Consider the following 22,809-nt stretch of genomic DNA (forward strand, 5'->3'; position numbering starts at 1 on the left):
GAGGTGAAGATATGGAGGGCCGAATGAGGAGATGTAACGTTCGCATTCTTGGTGTCGCTGAGACCGAGTTCAGGTCTGTGGCAGCGGTTGCTGTACTACTGAGAGAGGTGCTATAGCTGCAGAAGGAGGCGCTAGTGGATCGTTCACACCGTTCACCTGGCCAGAAAATAGCAGGCGGAAGGCCGCGGGTGATTGTGGCCAAACTTCATTATTACCAAGAATGTGTGGAGGTTTTACACCGCGCTCGTACGCGGGGCCAACTACGCTTTAAAGGTACACCGGTTATGATCTTCCCCAACTACACAGCCAGCGTGATCAAGGCTCGAGCAGCGTTTACAGCTGTGAAAAGGCTTCTGCGTGAGAAGGAGTGCGTTATGGATTACTCTTTCCAGTACGGCTCCGCATCACACACGGAGAGGATGACTTGGTGTTGATAGATAAGGCTATGGCATATGTGAAGGTGAAAATTCTGGCGAGTGAAGACGCACAATGACTGTAGAGCTAGATTTTAATTATCTACAATCTTCTCAGGCAGTTTGTTTACCCACCTGCTATTATTTTATGCTGAAATATGTCTGTTTATGTATTTATTGTGCTATTCTGGCATTTAGTTATATTGGTAGTTTGCTTCTTGCTGGATTGAGGAGCCAGTATAAATATTCAATGCCCATGTGAGCCTTTTCTTTTAATATACTTCAAGTTAGGGGCTAAACGGGAGCCCAAGCAGCTTAAGTAGCAGTATAACTCAATACAAGTACATTAACGTGTGGATTTGTTTTTGTTCTAGATTCAAGTGTTCTGTTTGTTGTCTCCTTGTGCAGTTAGGAGAAGGGGTTTGCTATATCGGTTGTTCATGGGTGACTGTTTGTTTAAATCTCTGTCTGTACCTATCTTTCTGTAGGGATAATGGTTTGTGTACATGTAAACTCTAAAATACTTTTAAGATGACCAGTGTGTGTGTGAGCAGGCAGACTCATGGTCAGATTTGTAACCTGGAATGTAAAATCCCTTAATCAAAACATAAAATATAGGAAAATTGTATCACATTTAAAGCAGCTCAATGCATATATTGCCATTCTGCAGGAGACACGTGTGTGTTCCTCTGACAGCCTGAGCCTAAGCAAAAAACGGTCTGGTCATGTGTTTCAGTCTAACGTCCAAAGCAAATTGGGAGGTGTAGTCGTAATGATTAGCAGGCATATACAGTTCACTGAATCTAACGTGCACACTGACACCACTGGGCACTTTGTCATCGTGGTGGGAAAATTATATACACTCCCTGTAATTTTAGTCTGCGCGTATGCACCAAACTGGGACGACCAAGAGTTCTTTAACAAACTTTTCTCCATGATTCCATGACAACGCACTCCCCATACTCCAAGACTGCTTCCAACAGACAGACTGGGACCTATTTGAACATCATGAGCTGGAGACACACACGGGAACGGTTCTGGACTACATTCAGTTCTGCATCGGGAATGTGACTGTGACAAAAACCATCCGGGCTTTTCCAAATCAGAAACTCTGGATGACCAGCCAGGTCCGCTCACTCCTCAGGGCCGGCGACACTGCCTTCAGGTCAGGTGACAGAGCTCTGTATAGTGCTGCCAGAGCTGACCTGAAGAGAGGAGTAAAAAGAGCAAAGGCGAACCACAGGATGCAGAGAGAGTCCCATCTGTCTAGCAACAATGCACGGAGGGTGTGGCAGGGAATACATGACATCACAAACCTCCGGGGTTGTGATGCTCCAACAGCGGACCTGAGTGCACCACTGGCAGAGGAGCTAAACGGCTTCTTTGCTCGGTTCAGATCTTCCCAGCTGCACTCACCTGCTGCTGCACCCACCTGGTCCCCGCACCACTCCACTCACTGTAAAAGAGCATGATGTCAGGCGAGTGCTCCTCGCAGTGAACCCCAGGAAAGCTGCTGGCCCAGACAGAGTACCTGGCAAGGTGCTCAGAGCGTGTGCCAACTAGCTTGCCCCCACCTTCAGCAGGATCTTCAACCTCTCCCTGGACCAAGCAGTCATCCCGTCCTGCCTGAAAACCTCCACCATAATCCCGGTGTCAAAGAAGTCTCCCATCACCAGCATGAATGATTACCGCCCGGTGGCCCTCACTCCGGTAATCATGAAGTGCTTTGAGAGACTGGTTCTTCAGCACATCAAGGACCACCTCCCCCCAGACCTCGACCCTCACCAGTTTGTATACAGGGCAAACAGATCCACAGAGGACGCCATCGCCGTAGCTCTCCACTCTGCTCTAAACCACCTGCAGCAGCCGCAGAGCTACGTCCGAATGCTCTTTGTGCATTATAGTTCTGCCTTCAACACAATAATCCCGGACAGACTCACCACAAAACTGGACACTCTCGGCTTCCACCCTCTCACACGTACCTGGATTAAAGACTTTCTTTCCAACCGTCCCCAGACTGTGAGACTCGGCCCCCACCTCTCCTCCGCCCGCACGCTGAGCATAGGCTCTCCACAAGGCTGCGTGCTGAGCCCCCTTCTCTACTGCCTCTACACCTACGACTGCAGACTGGCCTACAAGAACAACCTTATCGTCAAGTTTGCAGACGATACCGCAGTGGTCAGTCTCATCTCTGGAGGTGATGAGGCTGCCTACAGAGAGGAGATCCGGCAGCTGGCAGCCTGGTGCTCAGAGAACAACCTCGCTCTGAACACTAGGAAGACCAGAGAAATCATCATTGACTTCAGGAAACACTGCACCGACCCTGCCCCCCTTCTCATCAACTGCGAGCATGTGGAAAGGGTCCACACCTTCAGGTATCTCAGCATTCTCCTCTCAGACTGCATCTCCTGGTCCAACAACATCTCTGTCCTCAAGAAGGCTCAGCTGCGGCTACACTTCCTGAGAGTCCTCAGGAAGTACAACCTCAACACCGACCTGCTGCTGGCCTTCTACCGCTCATCCACTGAGAGCCTGCTGACATACTGCATCACAGTATGGTTTGGCAGCTCCACCGCTGCTGACAGGGAGAGAATGCAGAGGGTTGTTAAGGCAGCACAGAAGATCATCGGCCACCCTCTCCCCTCCCTGTTGGACATTTACACCTCCCGCTGCCTCAGCAGAGCCAAAGCGATCTCCAAAGACTGCCTTCACCCTGGCTCTGCCCTGTTTGACCTGATGCCCTCAGGGAGGCGCTACAGGTTCACAAGGACAAAAACAAACAGACTGAAAAACAGTTTCTTCCCCAAAGCCATAACCACATTGAACTCCAGCATGCACTGATCCTCTTCGTGCAATAACCCAGTCACCCACAGACAATATACATTTCTGTGCAGTATATTTATATCCAAGCTGCACCTTGCACTAGTGTCAATTGTATATATATTTTTCCTTACATTGTTGAATTTTTCTTTATATCTTGTTTTTGATACATACTCTTGCACTATTTTTATTCTATTTTATTGCACTGCAACTGGATGACCCTAATCTCGTTGTACCAATGTATAATGACAATAAAAGGCATTCTGATTTTGATGTCAACGCATAGTACTATAATTGATGGAGATATTTTGTGCATTTTTCTTTCGATAGAAGTGCACCTGGTAAAGTGAATCTCACAAAATCGGCCCAATCAATAACATTTCTAGAGACCTATGGTGTGACTGATGTATGGCGCCATTATAATCCCACTACAAGAGCTTATTCCTTCTACTATTCTCCTGTTCATACGATATACTCCCAAATTGATTTTCTTCAATGACAATACAATTTTACATCTTGTGAAGGAGTGTGATTATGGTGCTGTGATCATTTCAGATCACACCCCGCTAAGTATGAAAACGATAATTCCAGACACTCTATCAACGTTTCATCCATGGCGATTTAACTCTTTGCTCCTATCAGATGATAACTTTGTTAAATTCATTAATACAGAGATACTCTTTTTTCTTAAAACCAATCAAACCCCAGGTATGTCATTTTGTATCATCTGGGAGTCCCTAAAAGCCTATTTAAGAGGTCACATTATTTCATATTGCGCTCATAAGAAGAGGAAATACTTAGAACGACTGAAAGGTCTAAATGAAGCAATTTTGTTACTGGACAGGGAACTTAGTCATACCCCTCTGCCAGAACTGGTGAAGAAACGTGTTCTTCTACAAACTGAATGCAATACTTTACCCAGCAGGCTGAATATCTGATCTCCAAGTCAAAATGTGGATATTATGAACATGGGGAAAAGGCGGGACGTCTGCTCGCACACCAGTTGCGACAGAGATCTGCCTATCAAAATATTTCAACAATTAATAATGACCAAGGTTCTAGTTGTTCAGACAATGGAGAAATGAATAAATGCTTCCTCAAATTTTCACTGTACTCCTCAGACAAAACATCAAAGACACCTGATTTTGAAGACTTTTTCAAAGATTTCAACGTACCTGCAATAGATTCTGATTTAGTTAATGACATGGAGAGGGATATTTCGGTAAATGAGATAAGCCTGGCAATAAAGGACTTACAAAGTGGAAAATCTCCAGGACCAGATGGTTTTTCTGTGGATTTCTTTAAGAGATTTGCAGATTTACTGTCTCCAATATTACTATCCATGTTTACAGAGTCCCTGAATTCATTATTACTTCCACTGTCTACGCACCAAGCTGTCATCACTCTGCTACTTAAAAAAGATAAAAACCCCATAAACTAACTTATAGTTCTTATTGTTCAATTTCACTTCTAAATACAGATGCTAAAATATTTGGTAAAAGTACTGGCGAAGCGCCTTGAAAGAGTTATTCCTACGATTGTTTCTCCTGACCAGACAATCAATCAATCAATCAACTTTTTTCTTATATAGCGCCAAATCACAACAAACAGTTGCCCCAAGGCGCTCCACATTGCAAGGCAAGGCCATACAATAATTATGAAAAACCCAACGGTCAAAACGACCCCCTATGAGCAAGAAACCTCCAGCAGAACCAGGCTCAGGGAGGGGCAGTCTTCTGCTGAGACTGGTTGGGGCTGAGGGAAAGAACCAGGAAAAAGAGATCGATCACTAATGATTAAATGCAGAGTGATGCATACGGAGCAAAAAGAGAAAGAAACAGTGCATCATGGGAACCCCCCCACAGTCTACGTCTAAAGCAACATAACCAAGGGATGGTCCAGGGTCACCCGATCCAGCCCTAACTATAAGCCTTAGCGAAAACGAAAGTTTTAAGCCTAATCTTAAAAGTAGAGAGGGTATCTGTCTCCCTGATCTGAATTGGGAGCTGGTTCCACAGGAGAGGAGCCTGAAAGCTGAAGGCTCTGCCTCCCATTCTACTCTTACAAACCCTAGGAACTACAAGTAAGCCCGCAGTCTGAGAGCGAAGCGCTCTAATGGGGTAATATGGTACTACGAGGTCCCTAAGATAAGATGGGACCTGATTATTCAAAACCTTATATGTAAGAAGAAGAATTTTAAATTCTATTCTAGCATTAACAGGAAGCCAATGAAGGGAGGCCAACACGGGTGAGATATGCTCTCTCCTGCTAGTCCCCGTCAGTACTCTAGCTGCAGCATTCTGAACCAACTGAAGGCTTTTTAGGGAACTTTTAGGACAACCTGATAATAATGAATTACAATAGTCCAGCCTAGAGGAAATAAATGCATGAATTAGTTTTTCAGCATCACTCTGAGACAAGACCTTTCTGATTTTAGAGATATTGCGTAAATGCAAAAAGGCAGTCCTACATATTTGTTTAATATGCGCTTTGAATGACATATCCTGATCAAAAATAACTCCAAGATTTCTCACAGTATTACTAGAGATCAGGGAAATGCCATCCAGAGTAACGATCTGGTTAGACACCATGCTTCTAAGATTTGTGGGGCCAAGTACAATAACTTCAGTTTTATCTGAGTTTAAAAGCAGGAAATTAGAGGTCATCCATGTCTTTATGTCTGTAAGACAATCCTGCAGTTTAGCTAATTGGTGTGTATCCTCTGGCTTCATGGATAGATAAAGCTGGGTATCATCTGCGTAACAATGAAAATTTAAGCAATACCGTCTAATAATACTGCCCAAGGGAAGCATGTATAAAGTGAATAAAATTGGTCCTAGCACAGAACCTTGTGGAACTCCATAATTAACTTTAGTCTGTGAAGAAGATTCCCCATTTACATGAACAAACTGTAATCTATTAGACAAATATGATTCAAACCACCGCAGCGCAATGCCTTTAATACCTATGACATGCTCTAATCTCTGTAATAAAATTTTATGGTCAACAGTATCAAAAGCAGCACTGAGGTCCAACAGAACAAGCACAGAGATAAGTCCACTGTCCGAAGCCATAAGAAGATCATTTGTAACCTTCACTAATGCTGTTTCTGTACTATGATGAATTCTAAAACCTGACTGAAACTCTTCAAATAGACCATTCCTCTGCAGGTGATCAGTTAGCTGTTTTACAACTACCCTCTCAAGAATCTTTGAGAGAAAAGGAAGGTTGGAGATTGGCCTATAATTAGCTAAGATAGCTGGGTCAAGTGATGGCTTTTTAAGTAATGGTTTAATTACTGCCACCTTAAAGGCCTGTGGTACATAACCAACTAACAAAGATAGATTGATCATATTTAAGATTGAAGCATTAAATAATGGTAGGACTTCCTTGAGCAGCCTGGCAGGAATGGGGTCTAATAAGCATGTTGATGGTTTGGATGAAGTAACTAATGAAAATAACTCAGACAGAACAATCGGAGAGAAAGAGTCTAACCAAATACCGGCATCACTGAAAGCAGCCAAAGATAACGATACATCTTTGGGATGGTTATGAGTAATTTTTTCTCTAATAGTCAAAATTTTGTTAGCAAAGAAAGTCATGAAGTCATTACTAGTTAAAGTTAATGGAATACTCAGCTCAATAGAGCTCTGACTCTTTGTCAGCCTGGCTACAGTGCTGAAAAGAAACCTGGGGTTGTTCTTATTTCTTCAATTAGTGATGAGTAGAAAGATGTCCTAGCTTCATGAAGGGCTTTCTTATAGAGCAACAAACTCTTTTTCCAGGCTAAGTGAAGATCTTCTAAATTAGTGAGACGCCATTTCCTCTCCAACTTACGGGTTATCTGCTTTAAGCTACGAGTTTGTGAGTATACCACGGAGTCAGACACTTCTGATTTAAAGCTCTCTTTTTCAGAGGAGCTACAGCATCCAAAGTTGTCTTCAATGAGGATGTAAAACTATTGACAAGATACTCTAACTCCCTTACAGAGTTTAGGTAGCTACTCTGCTCTGTGTTGGTATATGACATTAGAGAACATAAAGAAGGAATCATATCCTTAAACCTAGTTACAGCGCTTTCTGAAAGACTTCTAGTGTAATGAAACTTATTCCCCACTGCTGGGTAGTCCATCAGGGTAAATGTAAATGTTATTAAAAAATGATCAGACAGAAGGGAGTTTTCAGGGAATACTGTTAAGTCTTCTATTTCCATACCATAAGTCAGAACAAGATCTAAAATATGATTAAAGTGGTGGGTGGACTCATTTACTTTTTGAGCAAAGCCGATAGAGTCTAATAATAGATTAAATGCAGTGTTGAGGCTGTCATTCTCAGCATCTGTGTGGATGTTAAAATCGCCCACTATAATTATCTTATCTGAGCTAAGTACTAAGTCAGACAAAAGGTCTGAAAATTCACAGAGAACTCACAGTAACGACCAGGTGGACGATAGATAATAACAAATAAAACTGGTTTTTGGGACTTCCAATTTGGATGGACAAGACTAAGAGACAAGCTTTCAAATGAATTAAAGCTCTGTCTAGGTTTTTGATTAATTAATAAGCTGGAATGGAAGATTGCTGCTAATCCTCCGCCCCGGCCCGTGCTACGAGCATTCTGACAGTTAGTGTGACTCGGGGGTGTTGACTCATTTAAACTAACATATTCATCCTGCTGTAACCAAGTTTCTGTTAGGCAGAATAAATCAATACGTTGATCAATTATTATATCATTTACCAACAGGGACTTAGAAGAAAGAGACCTAATGTTTAATAGACCACATTTAACTGTTTTAGTCTGTGGTGCAATTGAAGGTGCTATATTATTTTTTCTTTTTGAATTTTTATGCTTAAATAGATTTTTGCTAGTTATTGGTGGTCTGGGAGCAGGCACCGTCTCTACGGGGATGGGGTAATAAGGGGATGGCAGGGGGAGAGAAGCTGCAGAGAGGTGTGTAAGACCACAGCTCTGCCTCCTGGTCCCAACGCTAGACAGTCACAGTTTGGAGGATCCCAAAAAATTGGCCAGATTTCTAGAAATGAGAGCTGCTCCCTCTAAAGTGGGATGGATGCCGTCTCTCCTAACAAGACCAGGTTTTCCCCAGAAGCTTTGCCAATTATCAATGAAGCCCACCTCATTTTTTGGACACCACTCAGACAGCCAGCAATTCAAGGAGAACATGCGGCTAAACATGTCACTCCCGGTCTGATTGGGGAGGGGCCCAGAGAAAACTACAGAGTCCGACATTGTTTTTGCAAAGTTACACACCGATTCAATGTTAATTTTAGTGACCTCCGATTGGCGTAACCGAGTGTCATTACTGCCGACGTGAATTACAATCTTACCAAATTTACGCTTAGCCTTAGCCAGCAATTTCAAATGTCCTTCGATGTCGCCTGCTCTGGCCTCCGGAAGACAATTGACAATGGTTGCTGGTGTCGCTAACTTCACATTTCTCAAAACAGAGTCGCCAATAACTAGAGTTTGATCCTCAGCGAGTGTATCGTCGAGTGGGGAAAAACGGTTAGAGATGTGAACGGGTTGACGGTGTACACGGGGCTTCTGTTTAGGGCTACGCTTCCTCCTCACAGTCACCCAGTCAGCCTGCCTTCCCGACTGCACGGGGTCTGCCAGGGGGGAACTAACGGCGGCTAAGCTACCTTGGTCCGCACCGACTACAGGGGCCTGGCTAGCTGTAGAATTTTCCACGGTGCGGAGCCGAGCCTCCAATTCGCCCAGCCTGGCCTCCAAAGCTACGAATAAGCTGCACTTATTACAAGTACCGTTACTGCTAAAAGAGGCCGAGGAATAACTAAACATTTCACACCCAGAGCAGAAAAGTACGGGAGAGACAGGAGAAGCCGCCATGCTAAAACGGCTAAGAGCTAGTAGCTACGCTAAGCTAGCGGATTCCCAAACAGGGAATCCGACACTAGACAGGCTGTGGAGCAGCACAGGTAACGCACGACAACAGTGCTAAAATAAAATAAAAATCCACTAGACAGGCTGTGGAGCAGCACAGGTAACGCACAACAACAGTGCTAAAAAATAAAATAAAATAAAAATAAAAATCCACTGGACAGGCTGTGGAGCAGCACAGGTAACACACGACAACAGTGCTAAAAAATAAAATGAAAATCCACTGGACAGGCTGTGGAGCAGCACAGATAACACACGACAACAGTGCTAAAAAATAAAATGAAAATCCACTGGACAGGCTGTGGAGCAGCACAGGTAACACACGACAACAGTGGTAAAAAATCAAATAAAAATCCACTGGACAGGCTGTGGAACAGCACAGGTAACACACGACAACAGTGGTAAAAAATAAAATAAAAATCCACTAGACAGGCTGTGGAGCAGCACAGGTAACACACGACAACAGTGCTAAAAAAAAATAAAATCAAAATCAAAATCCACTGGACAGGCTGTGGAGCAGCACAGGTAAAAATCCACTGAACAGGCTGTGGAGCAGCACAGGTAACACACGACAACAGTGCTAAAAAATAAAATAAAAATCCACCGAACAGGCCGTGGAGCAGCACAGGTAACACACGACAACAGTGCTAAAAAATAAAATAAAAATCCACCGGACAGGCCGTGGAGCAGCACAGGTAACACACGACAACAGTGCTAAAAAATAAAATAAAAATCCACTGAACAGGCTGTGGAGCAGCACAGGTAACACACGACAACAGTGCTAAAAAATAAAATAAAAATCCACCGGACAGGCCGTGGAGCAGCACAGGTAACACACGACAACAGTGCTAAAAAATAAAATAAAAATCCACTGGACAGGCTGTGGAGCAGCACAGGTAAAAATCCACTGAACAGGCTGTGGAGCAGCACAGGTAACACACGACAACAGTGCTAAAAAATAAAATAAAAATCCACTGAACAGGCTGTGGAGCAGCACAGGTAACACACGACAACAGCGCTAAAATAAAATAAAAATCCACTGGACAGGCTGTGGAGCAGCACAGGTAACACACGACAACAGCGCTAAAATAAAATAAAAATCCACTGGACAGGCTGTGGAGCAGCACAGGTAACGCACGACAACAGTGCTAAAAAATAAAATAAAAATCCACTAGGCAGGCTGTGGAGCAGCACGACAACAGTGCTAAAAAATAAAATAAAAATCCACTGGACAGGCTGTGGAGCAGCACAGGTAAAAATCCACTGAACAGGCTGTGGAGCAGCACAGGTAACACACGACAACAGTGCTAAAAAATAAAATAAAAATCCACTGAACAGGCTGTGGAGCAGCACAGGTAACACACGACAACAGCGCTAAAATAAAATAAAAATCCACTGGACAGGCTGTGGAGCAGCACAGGTAACACACGACAACAGCGCTAAAATAAAATAAAAATCCACTGGACAGGCTGTGGAGCAGCACAGGTAACGCACGACAACAGCGATAAAATAAAAATCCACTAGGCAGGCTGTGGAGCAGCACGACAACAGTGCTAAAAAATAAAATAAAAACGAAAGCGTTAGCAAGCTAGTTAGCTTGCCAACGCTGATGAAGGTTAGCTGATAAAAGTGCTCCGTCGCGATGCTTCGACCGTTAGAGGTCTTCTTTAGGCGTTGGAGCACGGTGAAAAAGTAAAAAAAAAAGTAAAAAAGTCTTGAAAAAGACTGTTAATTCAAAGAACTCAAACAGCTCAGTTCAAACAGCTAACAGATACAGCAGAACACCGCTGTGCTCCGGAACAGGAAGTGAAAGCACCTGTCAGTAGCCATAATCTATCAGGCAGCAAGGTAACATGTTGTCCTTGAAGCTGATGACAGCAAGGTGTATTTTTAGATTTGAATTTTAAGCTCAGTTCAGTGTGTCAGTGTTTATTATGTGCCTGGCTCCTTTCGGTGTAAAGAGGCAGCGACTCCGCTCCGACCCTGCCTCCTCAAAGGAGGGCATGTCTGTAGGATTGAGGAGTTCTCCAAAGTGTTCTTTCCACCGTCTGACGATAGCCCAGTCCACTTTAGCAGCTCTCCTCCCTTGCTGAGCACAGCCTGGGCTAAGAACTGCCTCCCTTTCCTAAGTTGCCTGACAGTTTGCCAGAACCGCCTTGAGGCTGACTGAAACTCATTCAAAACGCCTCCCACACCTGAGTTTTTGCCTCAGCCACCACTGAGGCTACAGTCCTTCTGGTCTGCTAGTACCTGATTCCAGACACCCCTGTGCCAACCAGACATGAAAGGTGTGGTACTATTTCAGTTTCCAGAAATCAGTCCTAATTGTGTCCAAAAGATTTCAGAACCATGTGGGTCACAAATAGTGTGACGGTTTTTTACCTGAGGCCATCAAATATGACAATGGGGTTGTGAAGACTTGTGTCCGTCCATCTGTCTGTGCTCAGTGTTAGTCCAGTCCTGTTACTGCCAGAGTCTTCAAATTCACAGGGAACATTCTTGGGACACAGACCTTGGACAAGTTCAGAGATGGCTAACCCTGACCTACTTTAAGAGGTATTTTTAAGAGGTTAAAAAGTCACATTCTGTTCCTTTCTGTCTTTCTTTCTTTCTTCTTTTTCTTTCTTATTTATTTATTTTGAGGGGTGGGGCGACAGCCAATCAAAGTAGAGCGGCACCATGACATCAGTGGCAGGTCTAGCTTGTTGCAAACTCCAGTTCGTTTGTTTTAAATGTAACCTCTTTGTCATATATTATGTTAAAGCTAGTGAGAAATGAACACCTCTAAAACTGAAAATGCGTTTTTGTAACCTTATACACCTCTGGAGTCATTTACAACCCCAATTCCAATGAAGTTGGGACGTTGTGTGAAATGTAAAAAAACAGAATACAATGATTTTCAAATACCTCTTCAACCTATATTCAATTGAATACACCACAAAGACAAGATATTAATGTTCAAACTGATAGACTTTATTGTTTTTGTGCAAATATTTGCTCATTTTGAAATGGATGCCTGCAACACATTTCAAAAAAGCTGGGACAGTGGCAACAAAAGACTGGGAACTGTCATGCCCGGCCCAGTTCCAGGCTTCAATCCTTATTTTCCCTCTTTATTTGGTTCATCTCCTTCTGCCCCAGCCTTATTTTATTAATTGTTACTTTCATGATATGGTTATTCTATGTCCTATTTTTGCTTTGTCACTTTTTTCTTTGTTGCTTTTATACTTCAGCCATGTTTCAGTTCCATTCTTGTTTTGTTCTGCTAGTCTGTGTTTTCATTGTTTATCTTCCAGTTATCATCGGCTTATTCTTGCTGCTCCCATTTCTGTTATCTGTAGTACCTTAATATCAGGTTTTGTTATTTCACATTCTGTTCCAGTTTAGTTTTGTCTTAGTGTTTTATTTCCTATTATTCTCTGATCCGTTTTTATGTAGTTTATCTTCTGTGTTTATTATTCTCTGGTTTACTTTTCAGTCTTGTTCTGGTTTGTATTACCAGTCCCTGTTGCCTTTGTCATTAATTGTCATTGTTGTGATGGTGTAGTGGTTAAGGCTTTGGGACCAGAAGATCCTCGGTTCAGATCCCAGCCTGACTGGAAAATCACTAAGGGCCCTTGGGCAAGGTCTTTCATCTTGGTGTGTAGTGAGTACCTTGTATGGCAGCACCCTGACATTGGGGTGAATGTGAGGCATTATTGTAAAGTGCTTTGAGTGTCTGATGCAGGTGGAAAAGCGCTATATAAATGCAGTCCATTTACCATTCGGCAGGCATTTGTTGAGATTGTACTTCTTGTTGATTCAGTTACTACATATTTGTATGCTTAGTTGAAAAAATTTTCTCAGTCTATCTTGAGACTGTCCATGTACTTCAAAGGATATTTATACCCTTCTCCTGGAAACACTGGGCTTGATCAAAGATTTGACTTCACTGCCTTTGCATTCTTACTGGGAATAGGTGGTTCACAGCCGAATGGAGGATTTGTGACAAAAACACAGTCACCAGAGATTTCAACATCCTGGCAGGAGGGTCAGCCTAAGCAGCTGTCCTCCCCTTAAATGAGGCCTGCCCACCAGCATATACATTAGTCATGTCCCTCGTGATGCGAAGCAAGGCGGGGTGTTGCTCTTATTTATAAATCTAGGTTTAGCTTATTAGCTGTTGGGGTTACAAATATCACTCGTTGAGCATCTGATCTCCGCTCTGCTCAGGATATTACACATTGCCAAGGTCAGAAGAATAAAAATCAGTCGTATTACTTTGTCACTGTATATAGGCCTCCTGGCCCATATTCTGAATTCTTAGATGAATTTGGTGTGTTCATCTCTAACTTGTCAACTAGTGTAGATAACATTCTGATCATTGGTGACTTTAACGTTCATATAAATAGCCTTCTGATCCCTCTGCAAATCATTTATGGAAATTGTGGATGCATTAGGATTTTGACAATGCATTCGGGATTCGACGCACATTAGTGGAAATACCCTGGATCTAGTTCTCGCACGTGGTATTGCTGTCACAAATATTGACATCATGCCTCTTACATCAGTGGTGTCTGATCACTCACTTATTAAGTTTACAGTTTCGCTGCCATGTTATTGGAACAACAACCTTATATATCACTGCAGCGATGCATCAACTCCTCAACTAAGACTGAACTCGAAGCTAGACTGCCTGATGTCTTAGCTTCACATTTGACAAATACCCAGTCAGTAGACAAACTTGTGGATAGTTTAAACTCGGTGCTCAAAACTACACTCGACATGATTGCACCACCTGTGTTAAAACCGCACTCCCCCAAATCACAGTCACCTTGGTTCAATGATTATCTGCGTGAGGTCTAGAATGGAAATGGCGTTGTTCAAAATTAGAAGTATTTCACCTTGCGCAGCGTGATGCTATCTTAGACTATAAGCATGCATTATTGGCTACAAAGCGGACTTACTACTCTGATTTGATCAACAAACAAAACAAAACAAGCATAACTCAAGTTCTTGTTCGTCACGGTGGCAATACTTTGCATGGACAACCACCTGTAGTTCGCTCTCCTTCTACAGCACAAGATTTCCTGGATTACTTTGGGAAGAAAATAGAAGACATCACATGCCTTAGCCCAGCCACTACACCCTGCTATTGATGTGGGCGCCACTACTGAGGTATTACCTAGATTTACAGAATTTGATAGTATCTCACTAGGCATGCTGATGAAACTCGTAACATCAACAAAAAGCACAACCTGTTTATTTGATCCTATACCAACAAAACTGTTTAAGGACCTGTGGCCCACTCTTGGGACGACTGTGCTGGAAAATATTAATCTTTCTTTAACTTCTGGATCTGTTCCTAAATGTTTTCAAATCTGCAGTGATTAACCATTACTTAAAAAAACCTAATCTTGACCCTAGTGTATTGACAAACTATCGGCCAATATCAAATCTATCATTTTTCTCTAAAATTCTGGAAAAAGTGGTGTCACAGCAGCTTGTAGACTATCTTACTGAGAATAATCTCTTTGAGGTCACTGCAGTCTGCTTTTAGGAAATATCATTCCACAGAGACGGCTCTCACTAAAGTGGTGAATGATCTTCTGCTTACAATGGATTCAGACACCACTACGGTTCTGTTGCTGTTATATCTCAGTGCTGCATTTGATACAGTGGATCATCATATTCTACTTGATAGGCTGGAAAATCATTTTGGGATTACTGGGAGTGCCCTTGCATGGCTGACGTCATATTTGACCAGTCGTTCTCACTGTGTTTTGTACAGTAACACTACCTCTAACCTCAGTGACATGAAATTTGGGGTTCCTAGGGTCCGTCTTAGGCCCCTGCTTTTCTCCCTTTATATAGCACCCCTTGGGCACATATTGCGGCGTTTTGGGATTAGCTTTCACTGCTATGCAGATGATACCCAGTTGTACATGCCAATAACTGCTGGTAATCTCGTTCACATAAAATCCTTAGAAGATTGCCCTTGCAGCAGTGAGAAGTTGGATGTCTAGAAACTTCCTACTTTAAACCTCTGATAAGAACTGAAATGATGGTTCTTGGTCCAGTGAGACATCGGCATCAATTTGACCAGTTAATGCTCAGCCTCGGCTCATTGTGGTCATACATCCACTGACAAAGTGAGGAACCTTGGGATAATTTTTGATCCTTCATTTGTCCTTTGGCCTCCACATTAAATATTACTAGGACTGCTTTCTTCCACCTGCGAAGAAATATAGCTAAGATTCGTTCCCATCCTGTCTAGGGCTGATGCTGAGACCCTGATCCATGCATTTGTCTCTTCTAGAGTGGACTACTGCAATGTTCTATTTTCTGGTTTACTGCAATCTAGCATTAGGGTCTCCAATTGGTTCAAAATGCTGCAGCCAGACTTTGACATGAAGCAGAAGTTTGACCACATTACACCTTTGGCGTCTCTTCACTGGCATCCTGTCCCAGTGAGATCAGATTTTAAGGGTCTGCTACTAACCTATAAAATTATTCATGACTGGCACCCTCCTACCTAGCTGACCTAATTAAACCTTACGTACCGGCCCGGGCTTTACGTTCTCAGGGTGCAGGACTGCTTTGTGTCCCTAAGGTGAAATAAGAAGTCTGTGGGTCACAGAGCTTTCTCTTATCGTGCCCCTGTTCTGTGGAATGATCTCCCTGTGTCAATAGAACAGTCAGATTCTGTGGAGACTTTCAAGTCCGACTTAAGACGCACTTATTTTCCCTTTCATATGGCAGCATACTGGTACAGTTTGTTTTATGCTTTTACTCTTTTAATTCATGTTATTAGTAAGTGGAGTGGGCTTCGGCCTCAACTTTACCTAAATTCTGGGTCTTTTAATGAAGCTTAGGGCTAGCAGCCGCGATCACCTGAGTATTTCTCAGTTTTTCTTGTTCTTTAATGCTGACAAATTATACAGTATTTCTTGTCTTTCTGATGCCTGATTCTGTTTTTTTCTCTCTGTTTAAGGTGCAGCTCCATCCAGAGATGGAGTTGTATTCGTGTTGGCGATCCTCCTGTCCTGTGCGCCAATAGCATTCTTGAATATTCTTCCGTGAATTGTTCTGTAATTTATGTTTGTAGCATGGCCCAAGCAGAGGGTCACCCCTTTGAGTCTGGTCTGCTTGAGGTTTCTTCCTCAGAGGGAGTTTTTCGTACCACTGTTGCTCTGGGGGTTGGTAAGGTTAGACCTTACCTGTGTGAAGCGCTTTGAGGCAACTCTGTTGTGATTTGGCGCTATATAAATGAAAATAAATTGAAATTGAAAACTCATAGTGCGTAACCCATCGTGTCAGTACAACAGAGTCATCTGTCAGGACTTGCCTGGGGGATAGGGCTGTAAGATACGGAGAAATGGTTTGATGATTAATAAAGTATAGGCTAATCGGATCACGTCTGTGTGTGTGCTAATGTTGCACTTCATGGCATCCCTTACCCCGTGGAACTGTCCTAATTGGTCCACCACTCTGTGCCCAACTTTCGGTAGCAGCCATCAGCTCCAGACATGTGGGGACTTCCTTAACCTTATCCAGTTTCTAGGTTCTTGGCACTGAGCTGCCTGCACACTGGGCTATGGTTGGGGAAACCAGCAACATGGCTGTCATTTTGTAATTAACATTACATCACAATACCAATTGTACCCCTCATCTGAGTCTTTGCAAGTAACTATTCATTTGACACAAAGTCATTCCAGTATTACCAAAAAATTCTCCAGAGATCCCTACCAAAGACATCTAATGATCATCTTAGGTCACTGGTTAACATCCAGGTCTTAGAACCATATTGTAAGATCAGAAGCACCAGGACTCAAAGAACTTGGGCTTTTGTCCTCCTGCACATGTAATGGGATCACCATGCACCTTTGTCCAACAGCGTCATGAGTCTTCTCAAACATTTCTCAACATCATTGGCTGAGTTCCCAGAGCTGAGAGTATCACCGATGAGATGAGAGATCTCATTTTTTGTTCTTTTTTTCATAAGGAGTGTGTGTGACTGTGTGTAGTGTTGTGTGCTGTGCTGCTACTACACCCTATGATTATGTATATGTTTGAGTGTTACGAGGGGCATTCTATTTACAATACGTAGTGTCGCTACATGTTTTTATTTAAGTGATGTTTAACATCTTGGTTGTATTTATTTGTGATATTTTAATTAAACCATTTTTTAAAAAGCCATCACTTGACCCAGCTATGTTAGCTAATTATAGGCCAATCTCCAACCTTCCTTTTCTCTCAAAAATTCTTGAAAGGGTAGTTGTAAAACAGCTAACTGATCATCTGCAGAGGAATGGTCTATTTGAAGAGTTTCAGTCAGGTTTTAGAATTCATCATAGTACAGAAACAGCATTAGTGAAGGTTACAAATGATCTTCTTATGGCCTCAGACAGTGGACTCATCTCTGTGCTTGTTCTGTTAGACCTCAGTGCTGCTTTTGATACTGTTGACCATAAAATTTTATTACAGAGATTAGAGCATGCCATAGGTATTAAAGGCACTGTGCTGCGGTGGTTTGAATCATATTTATCTAATAGATTACAATTTGTTCATGTAAATGGGGAATCTTCTTCACAGACTAAGGTTAATTATGGAGTTCCACAAGGTTCTGTGCTAGGACCAATTGTATTCACTTTATACATGCTTCCCTTAGGCAGTATTATTAGACAGCATTGCTTAAATTTTCATTGTTACACAGATGATACCCAGCTTTATCTATCCATGAAGCCAGAGGACACACACCAATTAGTTAAACTGCAGGATTGTCTTACAGACATCAAGACATGGATGACCTCTAATTTCCTGCTTTTTAAACTCAGATAAAACTGAAGTTATTGTACTTGGCCCCACAAATCTTAGAAACATGGTGTCTAACCAGATCCTTACTCTGGATGGCATTACCTGACCTCTAGTAATACTGTGAGAAATCTTGGAGTCATTTTGATCAGGATATGTCATTCAGTGCGCATATTAAACAAATATGTAGGACTGCTTTTTGCATTTGCACAATATCTCTAAAATTAGAAAGGTCTTGTCTCAGAGTGATGCTGAAAAACTAATTCATGCATTATTTCCTCTAGGCTGGACTATTGTAATTCATTATTATCAGGTTGTCCTAAAAGTTCCCTGAAAAGCCTTCAGTTATTCAAAATGCTGCAGCTAGAGTACTGACGGGGACTAGAAGGAGAGAGCATATCTCACCCATATTGGCCTCTCTTCATTGGCTTCCTGTTAATTCTAGAAATAGAATTTAAAATTCTTCTTCTTACTTATAAGGTTTTGAATAATCAGGTCCCATCTTATCTTAGGGACCTCATAGTACCATATCACCCCAATAGAGCGCTTCTCTCTCAGACTGCAGGCTTACTTGTAGTTCCTAGGGTTTGTAAGAGTAGAATGGAGGCAGAGCCTTCAGCTTTCAGGCTCCTCTCCTCTGGAACCAGCTCCCAATTCAGATCAGGGAGACAGACACCCTCTTTACTTTTAAGATTAGGCTTAAAACTTTCCTTTTTGCTAAAGCTTATAGTTAGGGGCTGGATCAGGTGACCCTGAACCATCCCTTAGTTATGCTGCTATAGACTTAGACTGCTGGGGGGTTCCCATGATGCACTGAGTGTTTCTTTCTCTTTTTGCTCTGTATGCACCACTCTGCATTTAATCATTAGTGATTGATCTCTGCTCCCCTCCACAGCATGTCTTTTTCCTGGTTCTCTCCCTCAGCCCCAACCAGTCCCAGCAGAATACTGCCCCTCCCTGAGCCTGGTTCTGCTGGAGGTTTCTTCCTGTTAAAAGGGAGTTTTTTTCCTTCCCACTGTCGCCAAGTGCTTGCTCACAGGGGGTCGGTTTTGACCGTTGGGGGTTTTTCCGTAATTATTGTATGGCCTTGCCTTACAATATAAAGCGCCTTGGGCAACTGTTTTGTGTGATTTGGCGCTATATAAATAAAATTGATTGATTGATTGATATTTGATGATTTTTATATGTGTCATATTATCATGATCAGGGACTGCAGATGTAAATTAGCCTAAGGCTAACTCTGGTGTAATGCATCAAATGGTGACATTTATGTTTTGATTGCACATGGTCCCTTTAAAATAAATTGAAATTGAAATTTCAGAACTTTCTCCATGTACATACATATTTTTGATGGCTGAATTCAGGAAGTTATTGAAAACCTAGATCTTGGTCTTGATTCAGACCAGTCACACACCCAGACACTCTGACTCAAGTCAACCAGACTCTGCAACTGTATACCAGCACCTGGTCCATGCAAGAATTATACAGTGTCGGAGCCAGAACACATTTCTAATAAATGCTAGTATAATTCACTAGGAACAATGACAAATTGTGCCTAAAGTCCACCCAGAACTTACAGTCTGTGTGCAGACCAGCTATAGAACAACTACAAAGTATCTCCAGTGGTCAAGTCCAAAGCACACTTTGGTGTCTGTGCATTATTTAACATTGGAACGCAGCAGCTTCATACGCAGAGAACTTTGGGTGACAGTGTGCGTGTCTACTCAGTGTTTGAGGAGCAGGAAGTGGCTGACTGTTGGTGTGTGCTGCATGAATGTCACCTGCATATTTATCTTACTTGAGAAGAATGTTTGAAAATGTGCTGTGACTCACTGATTGTTTCATATTTGATTTGTAGTCCTTTGGTTTGTGTAGATTTTGCTGTTTTATGGCCTGATGTTGGCTCATGTCTCATGTGAGATAGAGAACTCTGACAGCATGAGTTCAAGATACACACTGAAGTCTAGGAATATTTCTGAGGTTAGGGACACTGGGACGGGGTTGTCACTGCACCGCTGCATGCTTTTGTCAGTTGCTCACTGATTTTCTCTGTTGATCTACCTCAAAGAAAACTTTTTCCTGTGTCTCCTCTTGCATAGAAAAACTCCTATTGGGATGAGAAAGAAGTGAGTCTTGCTGGTGTTTAGTTTTTTTTTTTTTCTTATTTTTCAGTTTTAGCTGACTGTGAGTGAAAGCCTGAATGTTGTAGTCCTTTTGTCTTGCATGCTTGTTCTCCATAAGTCTGCTGTGGATAACTGAGGCAGTGCAGGCATCAGAACATGTTCTTCTGTCACCTCAGTATGATTCTTCAGGACTCTCAGAACAGCGGCCTCAGCTCCAGGCTGACCACATTACAGGAGGATGTCAGCAAATCCCCCGTGAGGAAGAGGTCAGTGTGTTTGCTCCGTGCACTTTGTTCCTGCAGACTTTGTTCAGACTGCAGTGTCACTGGACCCTGGCTGCCCTCTCCGCAGGTCTGCCAGTGTGACAAACCTGTCCCTGGACCGCTCCGGATTCTCCATGGTCACATCCTACGACACTTCAATGAGCCCGCCTCCCAGTCGACCTGTGTCAGGCACCAAGATTGGTACCAAGCAGGACCTCGCAGAGGACGAGAGGAAGATCCTCTTGGTGAATGCTTAACTGTTTTTATTCTCCCTGTAATCTCGTGTTTCCCTGGAACTGTTTGTGAGGTGATCAGAAACACAAAAGCGCTGTCACACTAGAGGCCGAATGAGCCCAAATGCCATCCGAATGAAAATTCGACCTACATTCTGGCACAGTCGAAAACCTCTGACAGCATTCTGCATGTATTCCAAGCTGTCAGGCACATTCTGCACGGCCAGCCCAAATGTAGAGGACATGCTCTCTACTCTCGAGGAGCAGTCGAGGTGAAAAAATATCGTATGATGGCCGAGGTGGACTCTAACTGCAGTCTGATTGTGTTCTAAATATTCCCACGGCATCATAACAGCATTCGAAGCAGTCTGATCATGTTCAAGGGAAATTCGCCATAGTCATGCACGTCAACTCCTGCCGGCATGTGCCAAATGTGGCACAGAGCTGCCGAACAGCACCTCCAGGGCATCCCATTTGGCATGCACAAAGGAAAATGTTTTATTGTGCAAAGTCTGTGGCATGCATTAATTTTGTGAACTAGATGTGAACAATGTGCAAACATATCAAACACTGTATCACTGTGAGTCAATATGTCTCTAAGCCATGGAGCAGTTCATGTGCACCTGAATGGGGTGTTATATCCAGAATGAACATGATAGTACAGATACATTACCTAACCCATGGGAGGGAATCAGAATATTATATTATCTATTATATTATATTATGATTATAATATTATTATGTCATGGCTGTTCACCCGTTCAGATGTGCTGCGAGTCATTGCATCGCAGAGCCACACAGCGCTTGTGAACGCAGTGTTACGCCCATAATGAGCATGATATCACAGATACATTGTCAGTCCACCTCATGAGTTAGAGGATGTATCTGTAATATTATGTCATCATGGCTGTAACGCCCTGTTCAGATGCGCTGCGAGTCATTGCATCACAGAGCCACACAGCACTTGTGAACGCGGTGTTACGCCCATAATGAGCATGATATCACAGATACATTGTCAATCCACCTCATGAGTTAGAGGATGTATCTGTAATATTATGTCATCATGGCTGTAACGCCCCATTCAGATGTGCTGCGAGTCATTGCATCGCAGAGCCACGCAGCGCTTGTGAACATGGTGTTACGCCCATAATGAGCATGATATCACAGATACATTGTCAGTCCACCTCATGAGTTAGAGGATGTATCTGTAATATTATGTCATCATGGCTGTAACGCCCCGTTCAGATGCGCTGCGCCGTGCTGCTGCACCACAGCGAGTCAGTGCCTCTCAGCACCCCGGCGGGGCACAGCACTCCTTAACAGGTGTCACAGCTGTAATAAACATATAATGACTGATGCATCATCTAGAGCGTTAGGACTGACGATGCAACTGTTTACCAAGGCGTTACAATGTAATTAAAGTAAATAATCACTCTCGGAACGTCTCCAGAAGTGCCTCCCACGGCACGGCGACCACCAGCCGTGTTGCAGCCTGTCATGCAATCCATGTGAACCTGAGTGCGACGTGGGATGGTGACATCAGCCATGATCTGATGCGTCATCCACTACGGAATAATAACTGATAATAATATGATGTTGTGTCCAGTGACTCAACACGCGGCATCCAGCCAGACAGTGGAACAGTCCGCTATGCATCAGGGCATATAACACCTGATTGCACAGAAAGGACAGTTGCATAAACTGATTGGCAGGACCCACACGCCTGTCCCACCAACCCATGTTAGTGGGATTAAATAATACAGCTAATATCTTGGAGAGGAGAAAGGCGTGAAGGGAGGGAGACAGCTGAGTGACAGTGGGAGAGAGAGAGAGAGCGTGCAGTGACAGAGGGGGTGGGCAGCAGCTGTCACGACCTGCCTTACCTCTTCTATGTATTATGTATTTTATCTAATATATGAACAGGTGTATGTAATCCAGGGTCCCCTGATCATGAGTTTACTGTGATGCACAGCGAACTGGTGGCTAGTTCTGGTAATAACAGCTCTGGATGTGCACGTCTGTTCTGATGGCCGTAGTAATCCGATCACATGCAGTTACACACTGTACAGTAAGTGATAGTCAGAGGACCCTGGTTTACATGTTTTCAGTTCATTGGTTGGATGTCATGTGACATCCAGCAGAGAGAAATAGCAGACATTCAGAAAGTAGCGGACCACAGCGCTCGCTCTCCCATGCCCCTCCCCTTGGTCGCCTTCCACCCAGACCCCGGGTGGCAATCGGACCGC

At 43.2% G+C, this 22,809-nt stretch overlaps 1 protein-coding gene across 1 annotated transcript in view; it reads left to right on the top strand.

Moving 5' to 3' along the window:
• pikfyve (phosphoinositide kinase, FYVE finger containing) overlaps window positions 1-22,809 on the top strand; it is a gene marked incomplete at its 3' end in the record, with an annotated part of 153,362 nt that overhangs the window by 14,300 nt on the left and 116,253 nt on the right. The window contains exons 6-8 of the mRNA XM_034165223.1: window positions 20,044-20,070; window positions 20,244-20,333; window positions 20,419-20,575. Of these exons, the coding sequence (XP_034021114.1) occupies window positions 20,044-20,070; window positions 20,244-20,333; window positions 20,419-20,575 (274 nt within the window). The remainder of the gene's footprint in view (window positions 1-20,043; window positions 20,071-20,243; window positions 20,334-20,418; window positions 20,576-22,809) is intronic.

This window comes from Thalassophryne amazonica, unplaced genomic scaffold (assembly GCF_902500255.1).
Source record: "Thalassophryne amazonica unplaced genomic scaffold, fThaAma1.1, whole genome shotgun sequence".
In the NCBI taxonomy this organism is placed as follows: domain Eukaryota; kingdom Metazoa; phylum Chordata; class Actinopteri; order Batrachoidiformes; family Batrachoididae; genus Thalassophryne; species Thalassophryne amazonica.